The sequence below is a fragment of the Corvus cornix genome, chromosome 1 (assembly GCF_000738735.6).
Source record: "Corvus cornix cornix isolate S_Up_H32 chromosome 1, ASM73873v5, whole genome shotgun sequence".
Lineage (NCBI taxonomy): Eukaryota > Metazoa > Chordata > Aves > Passeriformes > Corvidae > Corvus > Corvus cornix.
The window spans coordinates 34923968-34951594 of NC_046332.1; the positions used below are offsets into that span (position 1 = coordinate 34923968).

The window sequence follows — 27627 nt, forward strand, 5'->3', positions numbered from 1 at the left end:
TTAGACTAGATTTTATTGTGCCACTGAGCACGTCCATAAGAGTCCAGGAAACTTCAGGGAGAGTTACAGCCTCTTAATTTGTCACTGAGGCAGTATTTCTGTCTGGATGTCAGCAAGTCCAGTCAAGCTGCCCAAACTGGACTGCAGGATCTAGCAAACTGCAGGTCATTGCAGAATCCATCAAAGAGCTTGAGTATGTTCACTCACACTATACAAGACCTAAGCCAGGGACATTATATTTTCTTTTCTGGTTTTATCCTGACTGAGTTCATGGCAGTACCCCAGAATTTCTAAAGCTACACAGTGTACCATATGAGCCATAAAAAGGATCCTGCTCTGGTCCCCAGTACTAGTTAAATCTTGGTCATCCTGATGACATTCTGAAAGTCCCACAATGAAGACAATCCCTTGACCGCAAGGTTCATTTTAGAAAAAGGTCAGAGACAAGGAAAACATGGCACATTTGATGCCCAGAGGAAGTGGTACTAGATACCGGTGATGGCTTTTTGGAGTAACATTTATATTTTTTTACAAGGACCTGTAATGATAGGACAAGGGATAATGGCTCTTTCAAACCGAAGGAGGGCAGGTTTAGATTACATACTGGAAAGAAATTCTTTACTGTGAGGATGGTGAGGCACTACAACAGAGTGTTGCCCAGAGAGTTTGAGGACTTGCCATCCCTAGAAGGGTTCAAGGCCAGGTTGCATGGGGCTATGAACAATGTGACCTAGTGGGAGGTGTCCCTGCCCACGGCAGGGGGATTGGAACTAGATACTCTTTAAGGATATTTGTAACCAAACCATTCCATGATTCTATGATTCCTTTAAACATTTAGGAAGGAACTAGTTTTAACATGTCTCAGATATTAGAAAACAGAAATATCCTTTAATCCTTTCGTTCAATAAGCAGTTACTTCTTTAAAAAGGCTAAGTAGTGTTCCCTTTTCTGACAGTCCTGGTTAGCAATGCTGACTTGTGAGCTATTTCCCATTAGAAAAAACAGTGGAGCCAGCAGTGCTATCTCTAAAGTGCTGTTGTTTGTTTACAGAGAATGTTCATTCCCCAAAGCACAGAGGGGAGTGAAAAACATTATGCAATCTTTCCTCACAGCTCTATAATTTCTCCTCACTTCCCTCCTACCCAAAAGTCTCCCTCTCCTAATGGCTTTTCCTTGGCAATTACCAATGCTCCTGTAGCTATGTTTGCAACCCTCCTGGTGTAATCTTGCCCCACTGCTGCCTCTGACAAGAAATCAAACAGAAATCCACTGCAATCAAAGCCTTTGCTTCATCAAGCTCCATGTAAAACCTCTTTGGCCACTGCTGTGCTCTTCTTGCAGTCTTGTCCTGTGCTGTGGGTTTGGGCAGCATTCCTATGACTTCAGTTACCTGTTTACATCTATAAAATCAATGGGCTCTTTACACTTATCATATATGAGTAACAGTCAGCAATTATACCCACCAGTATTCATATCACACTGGTCAAAAGCAGAACAAACGATGGCATTGGATCACTGATATGTACTAGCATGAAGCAAAAGGACATCACTCTTTGATTCTCATGAACTTCCCTTGCTAGCTGTGACAGAAAATGGTTGTATATTTAAGTTCTGTGGAGGAAAAGGGACACCACCAGAAGGACCTCAAAAGCTCCTAACTTGACAGGAGTTGAAAAGCACAACCCCTCCCACTCCACTATTGCAGCTTCATCCTTCTTCTCCTCACTCCTCCAAAAGGACATCTCTCTGAAGAATAAGATACTTGCTCAGTAAGGGAGGAATGTATTTGCACAGCATTATCCAATATTTACTGACACTGCAACGGTCAGGCTTGCTCAGGGTTTGGTATATAGCAGGAAGAACACAAAAAACCTCAACTGCAAGTTCCATGTGCTTTCTGCACAGAGATCAGCCCATCAGCCTTGTTTACTGGATCTCAGAGAAGAGGTGTCTTCTTTAATGGGCTACCAGGCTCTGCCTTATATAATTACTTCTTCCTGAGAAGAGGAACTGATGGAGGGAAGCAGATTAAAATGGTAGCTAAGGTCCCTAATTCTCCAGATACTTCTCATCCAGCCAAGGAAGAGTCCTTCAAGGAATCTGGTTCTTCATGTGTGTGCTGCCATAACAGTCCATTTTTGAATTGCAAGACTAAAGGTAACAATACTTGGGCTTTGTTTAATTTTTTTTTTTTTTAATTAATAACTTTTAGTCCGGGTGCTATGAGAGGAACTTGCTCCACAAGTGAGGAGACAATAAAAACTACTGTATAAGTTAACACTAAGAAAATGCACATATTCCTAATACTTAAATCAGACAAGCAGGCATCATGAGTAAGTGTTTTTATCTGGATAGGAATGGCTCATTCTTGGAATACTAATAAAAGTTAAGTGTCTCCACTTACAACCTGAAGGTGATGAAATTCTACTCACATAAAAGTCCTTGAATGTTTTAACTTAATTAGGCCTGGATTTCCCTTAGAAGACATAGGAAGTCCACGGGAAATCATTGCTTAAAAAAGCAACAAACAAAAGAGATGAGTCAGATCTTTGCCAGCATCCCAGCCTGCACCAGGGTGCCGTTGGACAGCCATGAAAAAGTTGTGAGACAGAAGCCAGAAACCTACAGTGAGTTATAAGGCTGGACAGAAAACAGCTCTGACAGGCATGGCACAAGCTGACCTTTTGCAGTGATCACAGCCACTCCTTACACAAAGGCATGATGCTCTTGGAAAACCTGGAGCAAGACTGTCTAAGAGTAACATTGAAATCCACATGTCAAAATTATTTTCACAGTCAGGAAATGAAAAACCAAGTTGGCTTGTCATGGTGGAAGGATGCTGACTGCTGCTGCATCCTGCTCTGTGCTCTTTGCAGTCTGGCTGAATTATGCCCCAAGCCCAGCTGACTGGCAGGTATTTTGGCTGTCCAAGGCTGCAAAAGGAACACACGCGAGAGAGGGATCAGCTGATGGATTGGCTTTTGTTGCATGCTAACCACAGAAGACTCTCACTGCTGTGCCAGAGGAGCAGGCTGGAGGAGCCACTCTGGATTTAAGGCCAGTCTGTGCTAGAGATGAAATAAAATGTGGTTACAGTAAAGGCCTACATTTGGTGTTATTTATTTTCACTTTCAAAACTCATACACAAAATTGACAGGTTGAGCAATATGAGCCTTTGGGGACATTTCCGCCAGCTGCACCCCCACTGTTGACTTTTTTTGCTTCTGGTCTCTGCCAGAACAGGACAAAAGGCTTCAGAACAACAAAATAAACTTTGAAATTGCTTGGCTGTTTTAGGGAGCTTGAGATTACAAATGCCTGTGGGCTACAGACTTTGGAGAGAAAGTATGTGCTAGCATGCACTGATTTGTCTAAATACAGTACAATTAATCATCAGATTGGACAAAATTTCTGTGATTATTAATCAGCTATTTTTTTCAGATTTGTTTATAATAAAAGCCAAGATATTTTCATTGTTTTAGGTAATTTTCTTTGTAAATTGTAGGATGCTGACCAGTGCCCTGAGGCAATAATGAAAAAAATAATAAAAACCAAGCACAATCAACTACTAATCAAATATATACAGAGATTTATAAGGCAATATATCTATAATTTAAGTACAGTAAGAGATTTAATTTCAAATGATCTGCAACATGAATAATTTCATTACTACTATAAATGTCCTTAAAGTTGTCACCATATATTTTAGGTAGGAAGCCCAAAATTCAGTGTGGAAGCCAGAAGATGCAGGCTCCAAGGTACAATAATGAAAGATTCACTATCCACACAACCCCCCTAAACCCACACTGGGAAATCTCCATGTAAGAAACTGCCAAAGATCAGGAACAGAGAGATTTAAGTGAGCACATATGAATGCAAGCTGTAGTCCTCCCAGTGCTTTGGCATAGTCCAACCCCTGCCACTGCAGGGAAGTCCAGACCACAGCCTAAAGCAAAGCTTTTGCATCCATCTCCTATCTGCCAAATTATTAACACCTACTACTATTTTTAGCAGGTTTTTTTTTCTTTTCCCCCAGGAAAAGGGCAATTATACTGTGTCCTCTCTTACCTGCTAGCTCATTTCAACAAATCTATCAGAAAGGCAAAGGTCTCAAAGACGTTTGTTCCCACACCCTTTAAGGAAAATTACTGTTGAGATAAAGAGAAAAGATAAAAGGGTTCATGTCCTCACCATTCTGGAGAAGGGAACATAGACCTTACTCTGACAATTATTTTGACACAGTTTGCAGCTGCACACAACATGTGCTGCTTCCCATCTAGTACCTACTCCTGTACTTACTAAGCCCTCACTAGATGAGTCCTAGCAAAGCCTTAGGGCTTTCCTGGGCTGCAAGACTAAGCAGAAGGCAGAGAAAAGGAGGAAAAAAGGTGACTGGAGAGGAAACCAAATGAAAAAACAGAATGGTTGTGGAGCAGGATCAAAAAGGCACAGATAGGAAATCAGAGGGGATGGCAAGCAGAGCACTGAAAGCTGTGCTCACTGCTCCCTAAGGAAGAGGTGAGGGAAAGGGAGAAACACAAGCTGGTGTGGGTGGCTATGGTAAAACACAGGTGGATATGAAAAAAGGATGAAGGGGATGTGGAAAGGAATATAAGGTTTCACAGATATGAAATGTTAGGGGACAGTGGACAGAAACCAGGAGGAATCCTGGATTTATGGGTTCTGCTAGTCAGGAATCAGCCTAAAGAACAAATATCCTTTCTTCCTCTCCAGGGGGAAGTTGATGGAGAAAGACCAGCTCAATACCTATTGTTATTGGTCACTATGCAGCAATGTGAAAATGCAGAGGGTTGGAATCAGGTCCCCAGTGGATCTCTGCTGTCCACATTCTAGGATTAAGGGAGGAGGCCAGCAGACCCATGTTGCTTTTGGCTTGTCATGAGCTGCTTTTCCCTACTGTATTCTCAGGACTGGATTCTCTGGTTGAACCAGAGAACTGCCAAGTCATAGCATAATTCAGGGATTACATCCTCCTTGTATTTTAAAACTTGACAACCCCAAATTTCCGAGTGTCCTTTTCAGCAGTGGCATTTCAATACTGTTTAGGAGGACCTTGGAGAAGGTCTGTCTGTGTAAGGATTGAGCTGTGGGAGCCAAGGACTGGGTAAGGGCCAAGCAGGTCTGCAGTATGGGGTCTGACTCTGGCTTATCCTCAGCACCCAGAGCTCCCTTCTTGCTAACGTGCGGGAGGGAGAGGGTAAGACCAGACTGCCTTCTGTCACTCACACATTTACAGCTGCAGATGGGTAAAGACCAGGCATTGAGGTGAGACATAAGTTTCCACCATCCAGGGATTCCACCAACCAGCAAGTGTGGGCATTTGCCAAATTCAGTAACCTTTGCTGTGTTTAAGCTCATCATGTTCAAGGGGCTTGATGTTCTTTGTTCAAAAACAATTTTAAGTGTAGGAAAATTTGACTTGGCCCGGATTTTCCTCTGACTTTTTGGAGGTTCAGTCCTACACCTGATTGTGTGCTGGATTCTGGAAGTATCTCAGTAACTGGAAGATTACAGGATTACAAAGACAAACATGCTGAGATGGTCATACAGTGCTGTTGCTCAGTTGATTTTGACCAAGGAGCCCTTATCTGTTTTCACTGCTAAGCACACAATGTATTCTGTTTTACTTGATAGTGCAGAGGTTAAGGTGGGATCAAAACCCCCTGGGAAGTTAAATTAAGTCCTACCCTGATTATATTTCCTTCCTGTGCTGTGCAAATTCTTCCAGGACCCACACCTTCCCTTTTAAAGTGCACTGCAGGGAGCCCCAAGAATGAACACAGAATTAGAACAAAGTTTGACAAAGAAAAGAAAGATTATTTTGACAATACCAGAGAAGTCAGCTTCCAGATAAATGAAATATAATTTGTTATACTTTTAGTGAATCCACATAATAAAAAAAATCTAACTTTTGCCATAAATTGCAGCAAAACCAGAAAATAGCAGCAGCTTGTATATAAATTCTTCCATAATCAGGTAATAGAATCATAGGATCACAGAATTGTTTGGTCTGAAGGGGATCTTAAAGATAATCTAACCATGGCACACCATCTAATCATGGCAAACCTCTTGCCATGGGCAGGGACACCTTCCCCTAAAACAGGTTGCTCAGAGCCCCATCCAATCTGGCCTTAAATACTTCCAGGGATGGGGTATCCACAGCTTTTCTTGGCAACCTATGCCAGTGCCTCACCACCCTCACAGTCAGAAACTTCTTATATCTAATCTAAACCTACCCTCTTTCAGTTTAAAACCACTGCTCCTTATCCTACCACTACATGCCCTTGTGCAAGCCCCTCTCCAGCTTTCCTGTTGGCCCCCTTCAGGTACTGTGAGGTGCTTTAAGGTGTCCCTGGAACCTTCCCTTCTCCAAGCTGAACAACTCCAGCTCTCTCAGCCTGTCTTCACAGGAGAGGATCTCCAGCCATCTGAGCATCTTATGGCCTTCTCTGAACTTTCTCTACAACAGGTCCATGTCCTTCTTGTGTTGGGGGCCCCAGAGCTGGACACAGCACTCCAGGTAGGTCTCATGAGAGCAGAGGGGAGAATCACCTCTCTTGCCCTGCTGGCCACGCTGCTTTGGTACAGCTCAGGACACAGTTGGCTTTCTGGGCACAATCCATGGCTGTTCCACAGCCCAATAGATACTGCTGTACAAGGTTTTCATGATAGTCAGCATCATTTCCCCTCAAACTTACATCCTGGTATTCATTATTCCAAATAATTCTCCTCCTTCCTCCCTGTCTTTGGCATTTTTTGTTTGAGGTGGGGTTGCTTCTTGTGGCAGCAGCATAGATTTATGCCAGATCAAAGGTGAACACATTCTCTTGTATTTCCTTCACCAGGTCAACCTCTTTCTTTTGGACAACTCCACCTCTTCCTTTGAGCTTCTCCTGGTAAATCAGGGAATTTCAACAGACTTAAATCTAAATCACCTCTGACAGCAGCAGAAAGCCTGACCTTCATAAATTAACATGAGATTTGCTGTTAACTTCTGTGTGCCTGACATTTTACCTCACGCCCATAGAAGCTTTTCATGGTTGTTACAGCCAGTGCACACACATTTTTCTTAGGAAATGTGAGGAAAAGAGAGAGGGAGAGACAGAAGACTGGAGATACGGAACAAGGAGTGCTGACTGGTTTTCTAATGAAAAAAACCAGAGCTAAGTCCTTTTTCACTCCCTTTTTCACTCATTGCAATGCAGTAACTCAAGTCACAACACCAACAGTGTCCATCCCATTCCCCAGCCTCCATGGAACATCAGATCAGGACTGATACACCAGCTCTTCTCTTTGTATGCCCACAAGCCAATCTGTGATTGTCTCCCCATTTTGAAAAACACTTCAGTGAAGTGGAAACAGAGAAGGGACAAGGATAGGGGTACAGCATACTGAAAAGACTTGCCTGAAGAAAGTGGGGAGAGAGAGAGCAGTGGGAAACTTTGAATTACTTTGTCAGCTCTCAGAAGTTCCTAACAGGCTGAGCCGTTTTCAGCAGCCCTGGGCTCCTTCTGCATGAACTACTTTCTCCTCACCTACTCCAACCATGGTCTTCCCTCCCCCCCGCCCCCATTCAATAATCCTGTCCCATACCAACGACTGTCTCCCACCTATGTCTAACCTCTTCATGGATTTCTGACTACACGTGGTCTCCATGAGACTTTCCACAGACATTCCCGCCCCTTCAGTCTGTTCCAAGACCAGTCTTTGGGCACCTGCGGCAATGCTACCTAAACACAGTGTTAAACACATTCCTCTTCTCATGCACTGACTCAGTTGCCTCTGGAAGAAGGCTGAACCAGACTGGTGGCAACATGAGACGATATAACAACGAGTGTTTTTACAAGAAGTAGAGATTGTCTAGAGGGGTTTCAAAACAAACTTTCAGGACAAGAATCCAAACCCCAGTCTTCCCACTCACTTCTGGTCTCCAATGTTTTATAGAAGAGGGAGTGTAGACAATTCTGTAGTTAGGGACAAGTTTATGGGATTTACACTTTTGTTCTAATTCCATTTGGTTTGGTCTTAAAGTGTCCAGAAATGGCAGGTAACTTTCCCTCCTGCTGCTCAGACGGCACAACACCACAAAAAAAGCCACTCAGCGGAGCCAGACCTGCTGACAGGACAATTCTGTAGATTGACTGATGTTTCATTTACTCATTTTTCATCAGAGACACAGATCATTATTCTGTCAGACTTAATTTTCACACCATCTGCATCCTGTTAGCTTTCTCCAGGTTCGGCTTAATCCCAACATGTTTTGCATTGTTCTGCAAGTAGTCCTCAAGGATATTTACGTTTGTAGAAAAAAAAGTGAGCTTAGGCAAGTTTTTTCTGTCCTCATAACCCTTCTCCAGTGGTGATACACCAGCCTTTTCCAGTCCTACTCTCAGGGGATCCCAAAAGCTTTTGAGGAGTAGCTGACAACTTCATACTTTCAAATACCACTATGCTTATGAATTAACCAGTGTCTTGAGAGACTGTGGTCTTATGCCACTGTAATAAACTATCCCTCACCACCACAGAAGAAATAAAACCCTGATTCCATGCCCTGAGTTTCCCCTTTACTACCTCTTTGTGAAGAAGTGTAGTATCTTTCAAAGATACTGTCGCAATTAGAACAGATCCTCAGGCTTAAAACATACTTTTTAAATGGCATTGCACATGTTCAGTCCTGTGCTCCATAAGAATCCCCATGATATTCATTAAGTACATTTTACATTGAAAAAAAGAGCAAAAAAGGAAAGAAACCAAAAAACTACTATGTACTTTTCTTTGTAGAGGCTTTGTATCGTTAGTCTAAAGAAAAAAGGACTCTCAACCACAGTCTGAAAGCCTATAGGGTTGGTAGAAGCATTTCCTAAGGAAGTGGCGACTCTATCTGTTAGTGGGACCAAAGAACAAAGATTCCTCCTTCCTTCCTTCATTTAGCATCTCAAAGTTGCAAGCCCTGCTTTGTTACATTTCATCCTTTCCGTCTACCAAATTTCTGATGAGGATAAGGCATCCCTGGGCTTTGAAAAGCAAACACTTCCAAGGCCCATGTTCCTCAGTACCTAGGATAGCCTGTCCTTTGCTTGAAGCTAATTGTATTATCGCTGCTGCTGAACATAAGTGAGCCTGCCCTCCCCAGGCCTTGAGCAGCTGGCTTCTGCTTCAGCGTGTCAGCACAGCTCCTGTCCAGGGGGCAGTGAACTGGCTATTTGGATTACTGCCAGCCTGGCCCAAAAAGGACTTGGATCGGCCCAGATTTATCCTTGAACCATCATTACACAGCAGCACGGACATCTGTGGAGGCACAGGGGTGGTAGGAGGGGATGATGAGGGGATGCCAGGGATGGATTGCAGGAGACAGACTGCAAACCTGCACATGTGCAGACAAAGGACCTGAAGCGGTACAACTGCAAGAAATCTCCCTTAAGTCTGGATCACCCTTGATCATCATACACTGCAGAAGATATATTCTTTATATGAAACAAGTCTTGTCACCTTGGGACTCTTATTTCCAGTCACATCCTTTGGCCTTGATAATGTGCATACATCTGCGTCCCCTCACAACCACTACAGAACTTGTGAGTCAAAGGGAGCAACAGATTTTCATAACAAAACTGCAACCACAAGACACAAAATGAGGAGGAGCATAACCTGAGAAGTCCCCAAAAAGTGAGCATGTTTACCTATTCTAGTCCTGTAGTACTCCCTTTACTGGCCACAGCTGCAGACAGGACCTGTGCTTAGGAAGACTTCTCTTTGGACATGCTACTCTTCTTTTGTGCTTATTATACATGGTTTGATCACAGAAGAGAGATTTTGACGGGGTTCTTAATCATTACTGCAAAAGAGGTGCTATTGCTTAGTACTTCAACCTGTACTTACAAATTACATAATAATTTATATTTTTTATTTCAAAAATTCAAAATAAAAAATGAAACTGTACTTTAGCCTGAAGGTTGTAATGCTTATTACATGGCTTTAAATAAACAAATACTGTTAACTCACCAGGGAGCTGGCTGGAAAACAAGATAGGAAAAATGTATTCAACACAGACACCTTCCAGCAAAAACTTCAGATCTCTTAGGCAACAGTGCCTGGATGTAATTTTTAATAATTTTACGGTTCCGCCTCTATTTCAGTCATTCTAAACCTCTGAGGCTTAATCACATAGGAAGAAGTCTGAGGCCAATGGAAAAAAATATCCTGCCTGAAGAATTTAAAGCAACTAGTACAAAGAAAGGCAGGGGAATGCAAAGAACCTGCTGGGGCATCAGGAGCTATGCCTGGCCCACCAGAAGAAGTGGGGAAACTGTGGGAATCATAGATAAGCATGAGAAGAGTCGAATGTTTGCAAGTGTTTTTGTTCCTAGTAGCTCTTTTCTACTGTTAAATATAGAAATCCTGGCTGGATAGCTTTTTGAAAGAAAAGAACACCAAGTGTCTGATTCCATTTGGAGCAGATAAATCTGCTAGCAGGGAGTATGATGGAGCCCTGACCTGGAAGGAGAATTCCATCCACTGGCCCCGTAAAAGTGCAGGTTAGAGGTTCACCCATTAAGGGTTTGTATATAAAGACTAAGAAAGAGAAAAGAGGCATTGAGTCCTGCAATTACAACAACAGTATCTGACTAACAAAATCTGCAGCCATGCAAACACAGATAAATGTGTTCTGATAAATGATTCTGAGAGAAGCCCTCCTGGACATCTTAGGACTGTTTTCAGATGTTGTTGTACAAGATCTGCTTTTTAAGCAAGTTACTTGCACTTTAATCCTTCCAGGCTCAACCTTCAAGTATAAAGCCAAGCACTATTGCAGCTGAGAAAGATTCCAAGATGGGAGAGAAGCTAATTGTGTCCAAAGGTTGCTGCTGCTGTGGCCACAGACAGACCGCACAATAAGCTGTGCTATATGGGCACATCCATCCATGCTGGAGCACCACGTGGAGTTTTAAAATGGAGCTATCTCATTTCTCTTGCCGGGTTAACAGCACTAAATGTGACAGTTCGGATAAAAAGGTAATTGCTACAGCAAACATTCAAATCAGCTATCTGTTGCCCAAAGAGCCGGGCTGGGAGGTGTGGCACTCCAGAGGAGAAGTTTAGAAACACTGATTCTCTGGAGAGAATGACCCTAACCCAACAGAACAGAGCTCACAGCAGGACACAGAGTGAGGAGAAATGCTATGCAGAGTTCTAGAGTGGCACGTATGTGGTGTGGTAGTTGTCTCAAAGAAAAGATTCACAGGCAGAAGACAAAATGAATTACAGTGACCAGAGCCCTCAGGTAATGCCAATAAAGGTGAGGGCCCGCTGGGATGTGTAAGCAGAACTAAACTGACTGCTCCGACCTCTTCCACACTGCCAGTCCTCTGGGCCAAAGCAGTGCTTGCCCTCCTGTGGTGCATTTCAGGAGAAGTGCAGCCAAAAAGGACACTCCAGAGTGAGAACACCAGGGCAGAGCAGCACAAACTACAGGTAAGAAAACCACCAGACTGAACAGTCTTCTACTGAGAAAAGGCTGCTGTAGAGAGGGTGATGTTGGCAAAGAACATTTAGGTTATATACTAGAGGAAAAGTGCTTTCTATTTATATGAGAGTTAATGGAATGGGCTACATAGGGTAGCTTCATTGCGGATTTAAAATAAAGTATGATTAGTTAGTGAACAGGGTTAAATGTTAAAGCTTCCTGTGATGGCAGAGCAAAATTGAAGGGCTTGGACATCCTCTCCCGTTCCAGGTGCTTGCTTTTCCTAAAACACCAGTAAAATATATTTATATGAGTGCCATTTTGTTTTAAAAACCTTCCAATACAAATAAAATTAGGTTAGAAGAATCAGCTCTTCAGACTGCCAGTGCAGCTTCAGATAATGGGATGGGAAGAGCTAAAAATTCAGATTTAGATCTTTATTAACGAGATCCCTAAATCTGCTGGTCCCAATGATTTTAGCAGAAGTACTAGCATCCTACCTTGAATTATTTGTCTTGCAGGCCAACTCCTAGTGTATGTAATACGCTCCAGGACAGAAAATATATAACCCAAGAAAGTAAGAGTCAGATTGAAAAAAAAAGCACATGTGAACACTTCCTACTTTAGTCTCATCACTTTACATGATGTAAGAACTCTTTTCTTTTTGCAACAAAAACATTCTTCTGCTAAAACAACCTTGATTACAACCAAACCTGAAGCTAGGCTGAAATTCATTCTGTATCTTTAGGGAAACAAACTCCCCACCACAGGAAATCCAGTGTACCAAGGACATGGTCATTTGCTCTTTCCTGAAGAAGCCACCATGGGCTGGAATCCAGAAAAGACCCAGCCCAAATTTAGCAGCAAAACTGTCAGACTATGAGACATTCCTATCGCATTGGTAAAATAATGTGGATTTAAAACATGAGAAAGACATGAGTTACAGGAAGGGGAGTTCTCCAACAGCAACAACTGCAGAAAGAGTTCAGTATGTGGAAAGACATCCCTGCTTTCCTGAAGATAATAATGGATGAAAATAGAAGAAGCAAAGCTCCCAAATATTGTTTTAACTTATCACAAGGTAAAAGCAGCCAGGAGGCAAAGACACAGTGGCTGTACAGCAGAAATTGCTGTATGAATATTGATTAGCTGAGAACCAGCAGTGTGCTCTTCCCTGACTGACAGTGCTCACAGCTCAACACCTGGAGACACAATCTGGACTCTCTTATCTCTGCTCCCTTTTATTCCTGCCCACAAGAAGTAAGTGTCTTCCCCCTGTACAGAGTGCAGATCCTTCTCTGGTTTCCTCATACACACTGAGGAGGAGGAGGGGATACGATCAAGGCTTGACTAGATGAATGACTTCACCCCAGCCCAGTAGATCCACAAGTTGCACATCAGGACACAGAACACAATTACCTAGCATAGACACAGGCCAAAAAGCAATCTTGAGGAGCAGCTCATGTGAAGGAATACAGTGGCTTTATTAGGAATTTTCATGACAAGCAGGAAGCAGGCAGGTTTACCAAGATAATCTCATACATAAAATGTTATTAATTATCTGTCTACACAGTCCTTATGTCTTTGAGGTGTCCCTGCTTCACAGGGACCCTGTGTGACCTAGACTCAGAGAGTACAATTTGCCTCAGTTGCCCCCACCTGTAACGCTACTCTCAGCTGAAACTGCAGTCAAATCTCATGCTTGTGAAATGCTTTGAAAATGGTATTATTCCATTCCTTTACTTTGCATATTTCTATAGCAAAAGCTAAAATGTTCATCTGACTACTGGTCCATTTCAAGGACAAAAAAATTTAAAAGCTTGCAAAGAAAACTGAACTGTACCATTGAATTTTCAGGCTAGGACTAAAATGTATTTCAGAAAGCTAACAAGGGATTTATCTAAGCATTAATCATTAAAAAGAATTATGCAGAATGGGGTCTTCCAACATGGTACAGAGTGTTTAATGTTGCATGAATTTACACAGTGACTGTTCTGAGCAGAGAGGAAGGCACTGATGCAGAGCATCATCTATGAAAATGATTCTAGTGGGGTAGTTTGTGGAAGTGCATACAAAAGTTCAAAATCAGCACAGTGTATCCAAAACCCAACAATTACTCAAACAGCATTGCAGAGGGCACTCAGTGCTCCTGAGACAGCAGATGGGGAGGGGTGCAGCCCTAAGTTCAGCGAGCTGTTTGGGGACTGTACAGCACTGTTTGAGAACAAAACCACTCTGTTCACTGTTTATAGGAAGAAGTCAGAGCTATTCTCAACTCCCCAACTCATCATCAAATGTACACACACGAAGCTGCTTGCTGGTCCACTTTTTGATGAGGGATTGAGTTTTAGATGATTTGGGCCACCCACATAAAGATGGTGTCAATACAAAAGAAACATTCATATGAAATTTTAAAAAACGCAAACACAGTCTCTTCACTCACCGTGGTCTCCTGAAAGCCAAACCATACTGCTGACAAGCCAGGCCAACTGTTGGGGTGTAAACTATGGGCATGAATCTCTCAATATCAGAGGTCAGCACTCGGTAAAAAAGCTTCTCATTCCTGTCTTGCAATGTCATAAGAACAATATACCTTTAAAGTAAAACAAAATAGTTATATATCAGTATTTATGGTTGTTCACAGTTTCACAAAGAGCAGTTGTTGGCTCACTCAGTATGCACTCAGTTCTCCTGAGCCCTGACACTCCCTTGTGCTGCATCATGAGCAGATACTTGGAGCAAATTTTCCCAGAGGGCCTGGCCAGCTCCACCATCCTCAATCACACCCATGCACAACCTTAGAATATTGAAATTTGCATCAAAAGGCATCTTACGCAGCTATCAGTATATAATTTTCAAGATTAACATAGGTATTTGTGACACAGAAAAACCAATGCAATTGGTCTACAGGGTAAGAGTCCTGCTGCCTCAGTCTTCAGATCAATGGCAGCTGAGCGAGGTGGAGATGCAAACCCTACTGTCCATCACAGCAGGAATCAAACAGCATCTTCCATCAATAACCCTAAAGAACAATACTGGATGCAGTGAAAACTCAGAAACAGAAAGATTAGTCAATACACATTATTGCTTCTGGTTTTTTTTATTTTTTCCTACACACTGACAGTTTTTTTCTGTTCTTCCATCCAGTGTTTTAGTGAATATATTGATTACCATACAGACAAGTACATGCAGTACATGTGTTCACTCTACCTTCAGTGCTCTGCTTTTTTCTTGTACCCAAAGTATACCAGAACTCTCTAGTTACATAGTGGTAGAAAAAAGTAACATCAGTGGACCTGTTGGAGCAGGTCCAGAGGAGGGTCATGAAGATGATCAGAGGGCTGGAGCACCTCTACTGTGAAGACAGGCTGAGAGAGCTGGGGTTGTTCTGGGGACATTTTCTAGCAACTTCTAGTACTGAAAGAGGGACTAAATAAAAGCTGGAGAAGGATTTTTTACAAGGGCATGTATTGATAGGACAAGGGGGAATGGCTTCAAACTGAAAGAGGGTAGATTTAGATTAGATACTAGGAAGAAATTTTTGAGTGTGAGCATGGTGAGGCACTGACACAGATTGCCCAGAGAAGCTGTGGATGGCCCATCCCTGGAAGTGTTCAAGGCCACACTGGATGGGGCTTTGAGCAACCTGGTCAAGTGGAAGGTGTCCCTGCCCTTGGCAGGGGGTTTGGAACTAGATGATCTTTACAGTCCCTTTAAACCTGAACTACTTTATGATTCTGCTGCTGGAGAGTATGTACAGCTGGAAAAAAGTGACTCAGAGGGAAATCTGTAAATTGAAGCAGAATCCACAATTTTTCCTTGAGGCTTTAAAGAACTGAAAAGTAAAGGGGAAAGGGAGAAGAAATAAGATGTTTTTGACATACTTGTCTAGATCGTTAGATTTGTTTTCAAAGTTTTTCATCACACGAAGGACTTGAACGTCTTGGCTCAGGAAGCAAGGAGGAAGGAGGCCATGAATTCCCAGCTGTAGCCTTTCTTCAAGTGTAAAAGCCATTCCCTGTGAAGAAAAAAGGAAGACACATTCAAACGGCATGATATGTACTATCAGCTAGGATATCCAAGAAGAAAGCAAGCAACAGAATACAGCCCCTGTGGGCCTAGAGGCAGTTCTGCCCTGCAGAGAGTGTGAGGTCCAGACCACCCAGACCTACAGCTTCTGGATTAGCTGTCCAACACCAGTAGTGCTTTAATGACTCACACTCTTGCCATATGAATTTGGTTTATTTCTATAGTGTTTTTAACTTTACAGTATACATATTGTTAGCGTTTCTTTCATTTCATACTCTTTTATATTACTTCATTAGCTCATGCCTACTAGTTTCCATGGCCTTCCTGGAAGCCCAGCATACTCCTTTACAAATCACATAACATGTTTAGAATCATAGAATCATTTAGGCTGAAAAAGACTTCAAAGATCATCAGGTCCAACCATTAACCCAGCACTGCCAAGTCCACCACTAAATGATGTCCGTAAGCACCACATCTACATGGCTTTTAAATACCTTCAGGTATGGTAACTCCACCACTTCCCTGCGCAGCTTTCCAATGCTTGATGACACTTCACATGAAGAAATTTTTCCTAATATCCAATACAAACCCTTCTTGGTGCAACTTGGGACTGTTCCCTCTCATCCTATCTATCACTTGTTATTTGGGAGAAGACACCGACCCCCACCTGGCTACAACCGGCTTTCGGGTGGTTGTAGAGAGCAACAAGGCCCCTGAGCCTCCTTTTCTCTAGGATAAACACCCCCAGTTTCCTCCACTGTTCCTCACAGGATTTGTGCTCCAGACCCTTCCCCAGCTCCGTTGCCCTTCTCTGGTCATGCTCCAGCCCCTCAATGTCTTTCTTGTGAGTGGCCCAGAACTGAACACAGGATTTGAGGTGTGGCCTCAGCAGTGCCCAGTACAGGGGGACAGTCACTGCCCTGGTCCTGCTGGCCACACTATTGCTGATACAGGCCAGGTGCCACTGGCCTTGCAGGACTCAGCACTGCACTATGTTGAACCTCATACAATTTTCCTTGGCCCATCAGTCCAGCCAGTGCAGATCCCTCTGCAGAGCCTTCCTGCCCTGCAGCAGCTCAACACTCCCACCCAACTTGGTGTCACCTGCAAACTTAATGAAGTGCCCTTCACTCCCTTATCTAGATCATTGATAAAGATACTGAACAGGACTAGCCCCACTACTGAGCCCCGGGGAACACCACTGGTGACCAGCCAGCAGCTGGATCTAACTCCATTCACCACCACTCTGGGCTCAACCATCCAGCCAGCTTTTTACCCAGCAAACAGTGCACCTGTCCAAGCCATGAGCAGCCAGTTTCTCCAGGAGAACACTGTGGGAAACAGTGTCAGAAGTTTTATTAAAGTCCAGGTAGACAACATTCACAACTTTTCATTCATCCACTAACTGGGTCACTTGGTCATAGAAGGAGATCAGGTTGGTCAAGCAGGGCCTGCTTTTCACAAACACATGCTGCCTGGACCTGATTCCCTGGTTGTCCTGCACATGTCACATGATGGCTCTCAAGAAAACCTAGTCCATGTCCTTCCCCAGCACCAAGGTCATGCTGACAGGTCTGTAGTTCTCTGGATCCTCCTCACAGCCCTCCTTGTAGATGGGCTTCACATTTGCTAACATCTAGATAGCAAAGATTTTGGATACTGCATAGTGTACCCAACTCATCCACTTCAGTTACCTACCAGTTTACCACCAGACACAGTTTATTAGTGGCGTATTAGCACTGCAGAAGACAGACAGGCCATGCAGGATGCTTTCTCAGTGTGAACCTTTTGTTTTAAGTACAAGTAGCACATAGAGTGCCACAAGCCTTATTAAGTAACTGACACTGTCCCACAGCTGGAGCTCAAGTGCTAGACTTTGTAGGATGACCCTGCTCTTACAGGACAAGGTCACACTTCCTAGGCAAAAGCCTGAGCACGTCCTGCTCCTGTGCACGCAGGGGCTGATGCTCCAGACCACCAGCAGGGCCCTGTGCTGGACTCAGCCCGATGAACAGCAATGGTAAATGCATCCTGCAGTCTGTGAAGAAGCTTGTAACAGTCTTTAATTAATGGTATTTCTGCTATGCTGATAGGAGATTAGACAGCAGGATGGCAGAAAACATTTTCAGGAGTGCCTAAGGAGCTTAAATCCTAATGAAAACTTCACCCGTAACTAACCAACTGGTTCATATCTTCAGGAACAGCTGGCAGTGAAATATTCAAAATCTGTAATTATTGAACTACAGCTACTCAAGCACACAGACACATGCTTGACAAAATATTAATGAGCAGCTTTACGGCTGCATAGCTGTTAAACTGCTGTTTTCCACCATGGATTTAGCATTTCTCTATGAAAAATAACTGTTATTATCATTGCAAAAGAAAAACTGAGGACATATCTTGATGAACTTGGTTTTGGCAGCCTTCTCTCCCCTCCTGTTGCTTGTTCCCATCCCTGTGCCATCCCAGGGGTTGTGCCAGTATGAGCATGTGTGCAGTCACATGGTTAATCAGCAAGAGGAAGTACCTGGCTTAAAAATAACTGGGTCACTTGATCTCATAGCAGCAAACTATCAGCAATGCCAAGGAACCTGTGCCTGGACAGAAGGAAGGACTGAAACTACTTTTCCTGTTAGCCAGATCCATGCTTTGTACATACATACTGTGACACTCCTTTCATTAGTAAAATGTGCACTAATGCAAACTAAAAGAAAAAAAGTCTTCATATATTTTAGAAAATATTTAGCCTCCAGGATAGCTGAAAACAATCTTTATCTCACAAGCATTTTCATAGGGCTTTTTTCTGCTCTGTATCAGGATAGAGTCAAGTATTTTCAAAAATCTTTGCTGTAAGAGCATAGCAGAGAGGAACTGCTCCTCTTCCAGCCAGCAGATGAGGAGTCAGCAGTTGCCTGGGAGGCAGCAGGCCAGGATTTTGCTGCCAAGCCCAGAAACAGCATTGAGGTCTCCATGGTCATTGTGAATGTTGTACCCAGGACATGGTTGTTTCTGCTGAAATGCCTGACATTTCTGACCCAAATTTCCTTCCTGGACAGGAGAAACATTCCCCCAAATGAGTTTCATAGCAGAACTGGTACATTCCCACAAGATAAAGTTTGAGTTTTTCCAAGTCATCATTTCTGAATTGAAAAAAAAGGCAATACATTCTCATCAGAAAACTTGTAATCATCTGCATTCTCCAGGCTGAAGACTTCTGAAATACTAGACCAAGATCAACACTGGACATCAGCTCTGCGTCAGTATTTGGCTTTACATTGTCAATATTATATCACAGCAGGATAAATATAGCTACTGTGAATGTCAAAGTTAATCTACAATGAACGGGTAAAAAAGAATACAATTTCAAACCATTTACTTTCTGTGACCTTTGAATGTGGAGGACAGATAATGGGAGACAGAAATATTTGGCAGTAAATACTTTACTTGCTTGTCTAGAGAAAGTCACATCACAGGTTGGATGATCAGGGTGTCAGACCTGACCCCTGCTCATACCCTAGAACAGAAGCGAAGCTAGCAAACACAGTAAACCAGCAGTGGTTATTCTTCTGAAAGGGGTAGAAAAGGCAGAAACACAGCATCCTAGGCATTTCTGTATCCAACCACTGATATTCTTCTTGTGCTAATTTTCAATAGGAAATAAAGTCCATTCAGTGATTTTTGACACAATAAAATAGTGAGAAGTTTTAGTATTTCATCAAATGGTCACATGTCCAATACAAGAAAAACTTTCTGTACTTCACCTAATTTCTATTCAAATTAATACCATGATGCCTTACAGAAATGACAGCCTGAGTGGCCACTATTGTAACCCATTCTTGTTTTCTGGTGAGTTGGGCTCTGCCTGAATGACATCTCCAACCATCCCACAAGACCAGGAGCAGCTCAAACTGTTTAAACACGACCACAGTTGTGCTGTTAACAGTCCAAGGCTAAGCATGGCAATAGTGACACACAACATCTCTAATTCATTGCAGTTCTGCATTTATTGCAGTTCTGCATTTATCTGAATGAGCTATACCAGAATAAGTATCTTTGTACTGGAGCAATCGCAAACACATGTGATGAGGAACTTGCTGCCTTCACAACCAGTTAAATCTCCAAAACACTTTTCAGTACAGAGCTGGTCCATCATCCAGTGCCTCTGTGGCAGGGTTGGGAGCAGAACGGAAATTGCCAGCTCTAACATTAAGGCTGCTTTCTGAAGTTTCTGTGAAGGCCTAGGAGTAGGACCCCATGGTGAGGTGGTTATATTCACTGAAACAGCACAGCGTGAAATGAATCTGGAAGCACATTCTGCCTCAGATCAAAAGCTCAAATTCACTGAGGTATTGCTGTGTTTAAGATTAAAGCTTTTAGACTTGGATTTTTTTTTTAAGACTGCCTGAAAGCCATATTGTACCTCTCTTTTTCTGGTCTTGAAAGGTCTAATGATTAGATGATGAGCCACAACCTTGCAGAGCTAAAGCCAGGTGCACCAATTCAATTTTAAATATATTGGAAATGAGTTGGCATGGAGAGGGCAGATGCTATGTCACTAACCAAAAACAAAGGCAAAAATAATCAGCTGCCCACAAGGCTTCACACTACATAGGGGCTAAGTGAGGGGTTTTGTTCGGAGAAAGGCTTACTGCAAAGAACCTCAAATGCTTCTGTTTTCTTACTGCTGACAGCACCACATCGGTTATGTGGCAGGTACCTCTGCAGTTCAACCCCATAAAAACCACGTATTTCAGAAACTGAAGGGTGAAGCCAATTCACAGATAATGATTAGTTTTATCACTGCCTGCACATTCTAGCAGTGAGAAGGGGGTGTTTCACTCAGGGCTGGATACAAGCAGGAGGAATGCTAGCAAGGCTTGTGTTTATAATTTACTCATTATAGATCAGTCTTCTGTAGGTGGGAACAAGGACATAAATAATAGTTCCTGGTATCAGGAAACTGTTTTTAATGTAATGGGTGCCTAATCAAGGGCTGAATTATGCTTTACCTGGTGTAGAACATCCAGAGTCCAGTGTAGCTCAGATAATGTCCAGCTCCTGAGCACCTTTTTGGAGCAAAGCCTTGGCTTACTGCATCTATCCATATCTGTGTGCTCTAGAGAGCAATGAGCAGCCACAGCACAGGGAGGGCTGTGGGACTTCTTGGATGGCCAGACCAAGGGGTTTATGCAGTTTGTACAATCCCAGGCCATTGCCCTCTGTGGTGCTGGGACTCCAGCTGCAGTTCTCAGGAAACTTTTGGGACCACATCCCTCATCCATGCAAGTGAAAGCTGCTCTGGCAGTCTCTGAGCTGAGTAAACAAGTGAACATCTCCAACCCTTTGGCAACAGTCCCTGGAACTGGGAACGTCCTAGTCTGACTAGAGCAGAGTGCTGGAAGGGCACATGGGGGAAATACAGACACACAGGGATCACCAATGCAGGCTGCAAGAGCATGTGTAGTTAATCTACTTCTCCTTTATAATTAGTATGTTAACAGCCAGGCTAGGGAAGACCTAGTAGTTAGGGAACTTAACAAGCTTATTCTATACAGATTTTTCCTGTAATGTGTTTTCCATAGATATTTGCACCTGTCCAGTTTTACAGTTGGGATGTACTTGGACTATCTGCAAGCAAAAGTTCCTCCCATGAGGGATCAGCACCAGAAGCTAAACTAATCCCCACTGAGACTGCACACGGGCTGGGGAGCAGAGAGCAACAGCAGAAAACATCCATTTTCTACACTGAGAAAGATTTTTCTGCAGAGATCAAATCCTACTGTGACCTCCTTGACTCCAACTGACTTGATAAGGCTCTTCACAGTGCTCCCTCTCGGCTTCTCAAGCTTCTCTTCCTGATGTGGATGGACTGAGAGGCACTGCATTCCACCCTGGAAAAGCTGTATCAAAAATATTATTTGCATAAAAAGAATGAAGGAGGGACAATCCTTTATTTTCTCATTTTAAAAGTCTTGTAGCTTCATACTACCTTTAACTTGGATGTGTTTGTGCTCTTAAGCTTGGGAAAAACCTAAACCTATGATGCTTTGGGGTATGGGGAAGATATCTCTGAAACCTGGAAATAAGAAGCCCCTCTGTGCCTTCTCAGTAGTTATTGCTGGACAAACCTTTTGTTGACTGTGATTTACAAACTCTTCTCACAGTGTCTATTCCTCTTTCTGAGTTCACAGTCACTAGCTGAAAAATCCCTCACTCTCAGCCATCCCCTTTGTTACAAAATGATATAATAGTGGATTTCTAATCCTTTCATATTTTTCTTCTTTCCTCTCCCACAGAGACTGGAAACACTATTAAAAACTCCAAGACAATGATAATTAAGCAACTCAACTTTGTGTTTGTTTTAGATCCTGGGGAGCCATCTTTAATGAGGTCCTGTAATTCAATTACAACATAAGTTGTCCCTACTATTAATGAGGTTTTACAAGAAACTCATTTGTTTTGTGCAAGTAATTTTTTTTCACTGGATTACATTTCTATTATTCTTCTCAGTGACTTTTGGTTTACACCAACGTAGGACTGATCAGAACTGGAACATGACAAAGTCCCTGTGTCAGAGGGACCTGATCCTGCACAGTTTATCTCACAGAAGTAAATGCTTCCTGGTGAGGACATTCCTGATGCAAGATGTGACAGGGTCCCAGGCAAAAAGCAGCAAAGCTGTGCTGTTCCCACGTGTTGCAGGAGGTTTTCTTCAATAAATAAAATAAATAAATAAGACAAATGTCTTCAGGGATTTATTCATTAATCCATAGGAAGAACTGCAGTGCTATACTACTCAAGCCCTGAACTGTGATGTCAGACTGCACGGGTGCAGCTCTATACCAAAGTTAATAGAGAACTCATTATGATATCCTGCAGTTTGTCCTCCATATTAAAAAAAAAAAAAAAAAAAGAAGAATCTATATGCTAGACACCTTATGTGTTTTGTCTGCAAACAAGATTCTGTTGCATTGAGAAAAACAGATTTTTAAAAGATGAGTGAGACAAACTTCCCCAAAGAATAGCTTGTTTGGCACACTTGCTTCTTCCCAGAAAAGCAATGTTAAGATCCTCACAAAGTTCTAGCCAAGCCAATGGAAATATTTCTTTGGCTCTATGGAGAGATAGATAAGTCTGACATTCCTTTTGATTTTGACTAGATTCACAAATGTGTTTACGTGCATGATGTGTCTAAATACAAGTTTCAGTGTCTTTTGGTAAAGGAGAAGAGTAAAATCACTTCATGGAGAACAAGACTGCCATATACAGAAAAATTAGGTGGCAGGGAGAAGAAAAACCCCAGAGAAATCCCGAGAAATTATTAGGAGCAATAGAGGAGCGCAGAATCCCAAATGGTGGGGGACACATGGTGCATGCAAACAACAGAGTAGAAGACCATCCCTGACTGGATCAGCCTAAATCATGAAGCATTTGCTGGTTTCCTTCTCACATGTAGCAAAATATCATGGAGAAGGGTGGCCTTATGGAGTAAGCAGTAATGAGGACATCAGGTTTTGGGCTACTGCCAAGCTGTTGGGCAGAATCCTGAAGCAAAACCCAAATTCTCAGCCCCCTCTCAAAAGTATCCCATGTAATCCTGGCACACAGATTCTGGTGGATTGCCCCTCCTAACTCCAAAGCAAACGAAGACTCCCTGGTGTCTCCCTCACTTTATTCCCAGTCTCCCTAAGTAATTCCACATCAGTTTTACACCTACAGCTGTGACACCTTGTCGTGCCAATTAGTGAGTGAAATGAGCTAGTCCAGGATAGAAATGGGAAGCTCATAGTCCCCATGCCTATGTCTCAGCTAAGGGGGAAGCTATTATTTCTTCTCATGAGGAAAGAGGGCAGGGTAAAATCAGTTTCGGCAGGCAGTTGGCCAAACACTAACCCCAATATTTCAGTTACTGTGATGTTGGAGACACACTTTTCTCCCAAATATAAGGTTGCCGCTAGACAGGAAGAATTCAGCATAAATGACAATGCTTGCATTCCTAAGCCTATGAAAACCAGCCGTCATCATCAATTTGAAAGAGCAAGTATGTCTGAGAAGAAAGATCAAGGCAATTCTAAGGTTTAAATGTGATCCAAAACATTAAGAAAATACAGTTTTAAAAGCCAGTTTTACAATGTCTGGAAACTTCCCTCACTGCACATGCAGCTGATCATGTGAATTGTGGTTGCATACAATTTGTGTCTGATGCTATTAAGAGCCCTAGCTTTCTTTTGAGGTCCCAGTAAAATGAGACTTGTGCACTCACTGCTTGCACACAAACTGCGCCATGCTGTAGGTCTGGAGGGTGGGAGCCTCTCTGCAATTTGTATCTCTTTTGCTGTTGGCACCCCAGCAAATGAGGCTGCTCCAAATGTAGGCTGGAGCTGGATTACAGTTCATGGATGATTGCTGATGCTGTATTTGGTTAAACACCACTGAAAAGCACTGCCTCAGCCATACAATCAGCTGTTTTACAAGAAAATCGTTTGGATGGAAGCTGAATCTGAATGAAACCAAGAGTAGTTTTTTTACTAACTTTACCAGAGATGCTTTCTCCACTGTACCAGTCCTATGTTCTTGTCACTGTCCTCCTTCACATGCTGCTTCTACCAAAGCTCTGTAGAAAGGAACCATAGCAGCAGCTTCTTGAGCACTACCACATGTTCTTCGCACATCCTTGTCTAATGCAGGAGAAGCAGGCTTGGCTCCCGAACCACAATTTTGATAGCTGTGCAAGGAGATCTAACATATGTCGGCTTTAGAGCATTTGAGATGTTTACAAAACATTCAGATACCCTTTCAGATAAATGTTTTCTTTTAAAAATTAGGAACACAAGAAATAGACAAGGCTACAACTAAGAAATTTGCTACCTTAGTAAAACAAACACACTAAAAAAACACCCTGAGTTCTCATTTAATGATACAACCACCACTTGAAGGAAACTAAATATGCAGGTAAACACAGACCACCCTGCAGGAAATCTGTGTGAGCCTCCATTTCCTATTTGAGCAACTTGTTCAACTTTTGTTTTTCCCTTGCTGCTTTTGCAGCCCTGCATGGCAAGATCAGTGATGGAACTTCAACTCAGGCAGCTTATGCTGGGGCTCAACAGAGAAACTGTCCCCCAGAGCAGTGCCCATTGGCACTGGAACACACCAGAGGCCTATAGCAATCTCAAGAGTGTCCAGCTTCCCTCTGGAAATCTTTGTGCAGTCCTCATTTGTGGCAGCTCACCTTAGAGTTCAGCTGTGCTCTGTGCCATGGTGATATTTTTCTTCCCACTTCTCAGCCTTCCACAGACTCAACCTTCCAGTGGTTTTTTCTCTCAAGGCATTAAGTAAGTTGCTTCCCTCTCTTTACTCCAGCATTTCTGTGGCTGCATTTCACAAAACCCCTTTTTAAGACTGACAGGTAGCTAAAGCTGTATATATGCACACACACAAATATATGTGTGTGTGTGTACACATATATACAAACACTTAGCCCCAGTGCATGTTCTTTTCCAATCCAGCCTCCAGCCAGTCCCAAAATTATCTCCGTGCTGACCGCAGGGGCTTGTTGCTTTGCCAAGCACATATTTTTCCTAAGCACACATGGGCCATCTAACTGTCCAAAATACTTTTGGCACCACCAGGAGAGTAGCTGCCCCACCATGACTACCCTCTTACCCATCTCCTTGTCCTCCTTGTCTGAATCTTTTACTTCAAAATTTTTATTCCTTTTAATGCATAAAGGAAAATGAAGATGCATGAAGTGCTCACACACATGCAGTCTGACCCTCTGTCTCCAGCTCTCATCACCTTTGTGTGCACTCTCCCTGCTATCTTTGTTTATTGCCAACTCTATGTGAGCGCTTGCTAAATTCTATGCAGCTGAACGCTCAGCACTCAGCTCACTTGGCCCTGACACCGAAGCATCTGGGCTGCAATTTCTACAGTAACACAATACAAAACGATACATCCTTTCTATCAAACTTCCCCTTCAGGACCTCTAAATATTCTTCCAATTATACAGTCCTTTTATTTTCCACTTTCTTTGCTCCTCAACATTTCAGTTCTATTTTTTCCATATGGTGTGAGTAGACTATGTCCAAATATTCCCGGTGACAAAATACCACTAGTTTCATATAAGTGCTTTAATTTTTATCACTTTCTCAAGACTGAGCTTAACCATTTCAAGTTTCAAAAGCACACACTGCACTAGAAAGATATTTTCACTAAACTATAAATCAAATACCTAGTAAAGTTCCTGAGATTTTTTTAAAAAAAGTTCAAAAATTGAACTCCCATCCTCCTCTTCCAACTGTTTTTAATCAAGGACAGCATGAAATAAGTTATCCAAGTTCAGAATGAAAAAAAAAGAAAGCACAATTACTTTGAGATGAAATTTGAAGATTAAACCCCTTTTGATTCCTTGAGCTGTTTGACAAACATTTATGTGGGACAGCAATTGCAGCAAGATGTTAAGAAATATTTATGTCAGTTTGTAACATGCGTGACCACATGTTGGTCAAGACAGCTGAACTGTTCATTATTGCTAGGAAGCTGTAAATCACCCCTCTGGCAAACCTTCACATGAGTTTCGAAATAAATTGGTTCTGTTCTTGATCCCATTAGATGCTATAGCTTAAAATGCAAATAATATTATTGTTGGCATGGCTGCTGCCTGTCCACCTCGGCACAATTACTCCAGCCTGTCCTAGCTTAGACAAGTATTGTCCGAGGCCAACGCAGTGGCTTCCTTCCTCCAGCAGAACGTCTATTCCTCTCGACCCAAAACAATTTGGCTAAATGACACAAAGACGAGGCATGACTGCAGTAAGGGTAACAAACTGCCCAGGCTTCTTGGATACAAAAGTGTTATCCCAAAATAATTTGATATATGGATGATCAGGTGAAGGGAATGGCTAAAGCATTATTTCACTCATGGACCTCTGTCAGAAAACACCAATCAAACCTTCAAACCTGCTATTCAAAGTGAGGTTTCAACTTACTAATACCTGCCTTGCTAAAAAGGGATGTTGCAGTGTGGGGAACATTGGAGGCAGAGCCAGAGTCTGCAAATACTGGGAACGCTGACATGATTTTCACTCATGACCTGCCATGAAAGACCTGTTTGCAGGGCATATCTTTGGGAATAGACCCCTCAAACTCAGGTTTGAGGCCGAGGTTTTGATTCTCCTCTGCCTGGCACCACAGTAATGCAGCAACATCAGAGTAAAGCAAACGTAAAATGATTTTTAACTTCTCTGTGTTTGAAATGAATGAAGGCCTGGATAGTCAGAGCTGAAAAGTTAGATGGAGACAGACTTTTTAGTAAGGCTTGTGATAGGAGGTTAGTGGTTTTAAACTGCAAGAGGGTAGGTTTAGATTGGACATAAGGAAGACTTTTTTTTAGAATAACATTAATATTTTTTTACAAGGGCATGTAGTGATGGGACAATGGGGAATGGCTTCAAACTGAAAGAGGGCAGGTTTAGATTAGCTACTAGGAAGAAATTATTTCCTGTGAGGGTGGTAAGACACTGTAAGAGGTTGCCCAGAAAAGCTGTGGATGCCCCATCCCTGAAAATGTTCAAGGCCACCTTGGATGGGGCTTTGAGCAAGCTGGTCTAGTGGGTGACATCCTAGCCCATGTCAGGGGTTGGAACTAGGTGATCTTTAAGGTCCCATCCAGCCCAATACAAGAGTCTATGTTCTGAGGAAAACAAGGCTCATATTCACCATCAGTATGATTTTGGCAGTTGTCAATGGCTACATGGAGTTTTATCATATCCAGCATCTTCCTCCTGGGCCTGAAACTCAGATGTAAGAAGTTATCACGCTATCTATAAAACCTGAGTTAAGAAGCACTCCTGAAGCTGTAGGTTACCATTATGTTTAGCATTGAACAAAACCTAACAAGTCGCACTCTGCGTTATTCCTCCCAATAAAAGCCTGGTTGTCAGAGCATGTGTCCATATGGCATGTCTTTTGTGTGTTTACAAAAGCTTTGTCTTCTGTCCCATCAGTACACAGAAGTGCTGACTTTCCAGGTCAGTTGTTAACCAACATCACTCACTTTCTGGCAGTGTGTCTGACTTGCTGCCACATGGCAGCATCCTTCCCAAACCCAGGAG

General features: G+C 42.7%; 1 protein-coding gene across 3 annotated transcripts in view; it reads right to left on the reverse strand.

The window, feature by feature from the left end:
* ME3 (malic enzyme 3) overlaps nt 1-27627 on the reverse strand; it is a 119037-nt gene that overhangs the window by 39054 nt on the left and 52356 nt on the right. For all 3 annotated transcript variants that reach the window (XM_039562844.1, XM_010401068.3, XM_039562835.1), the window contains exons 2-3: nt 15367-15500; nt 13926-14075 (exon numbers count right to left, since the gene is read on the reverse strand). In XM_039562844.1, the coding sequence (XP_039418778.1) occupies nt 13926-14075; nt 15367-15500 (284 nt within the window). The remainder of the gene's footprint in view (nt 1-13925; nt 14076-15366; nt 15501-27627) is intronic.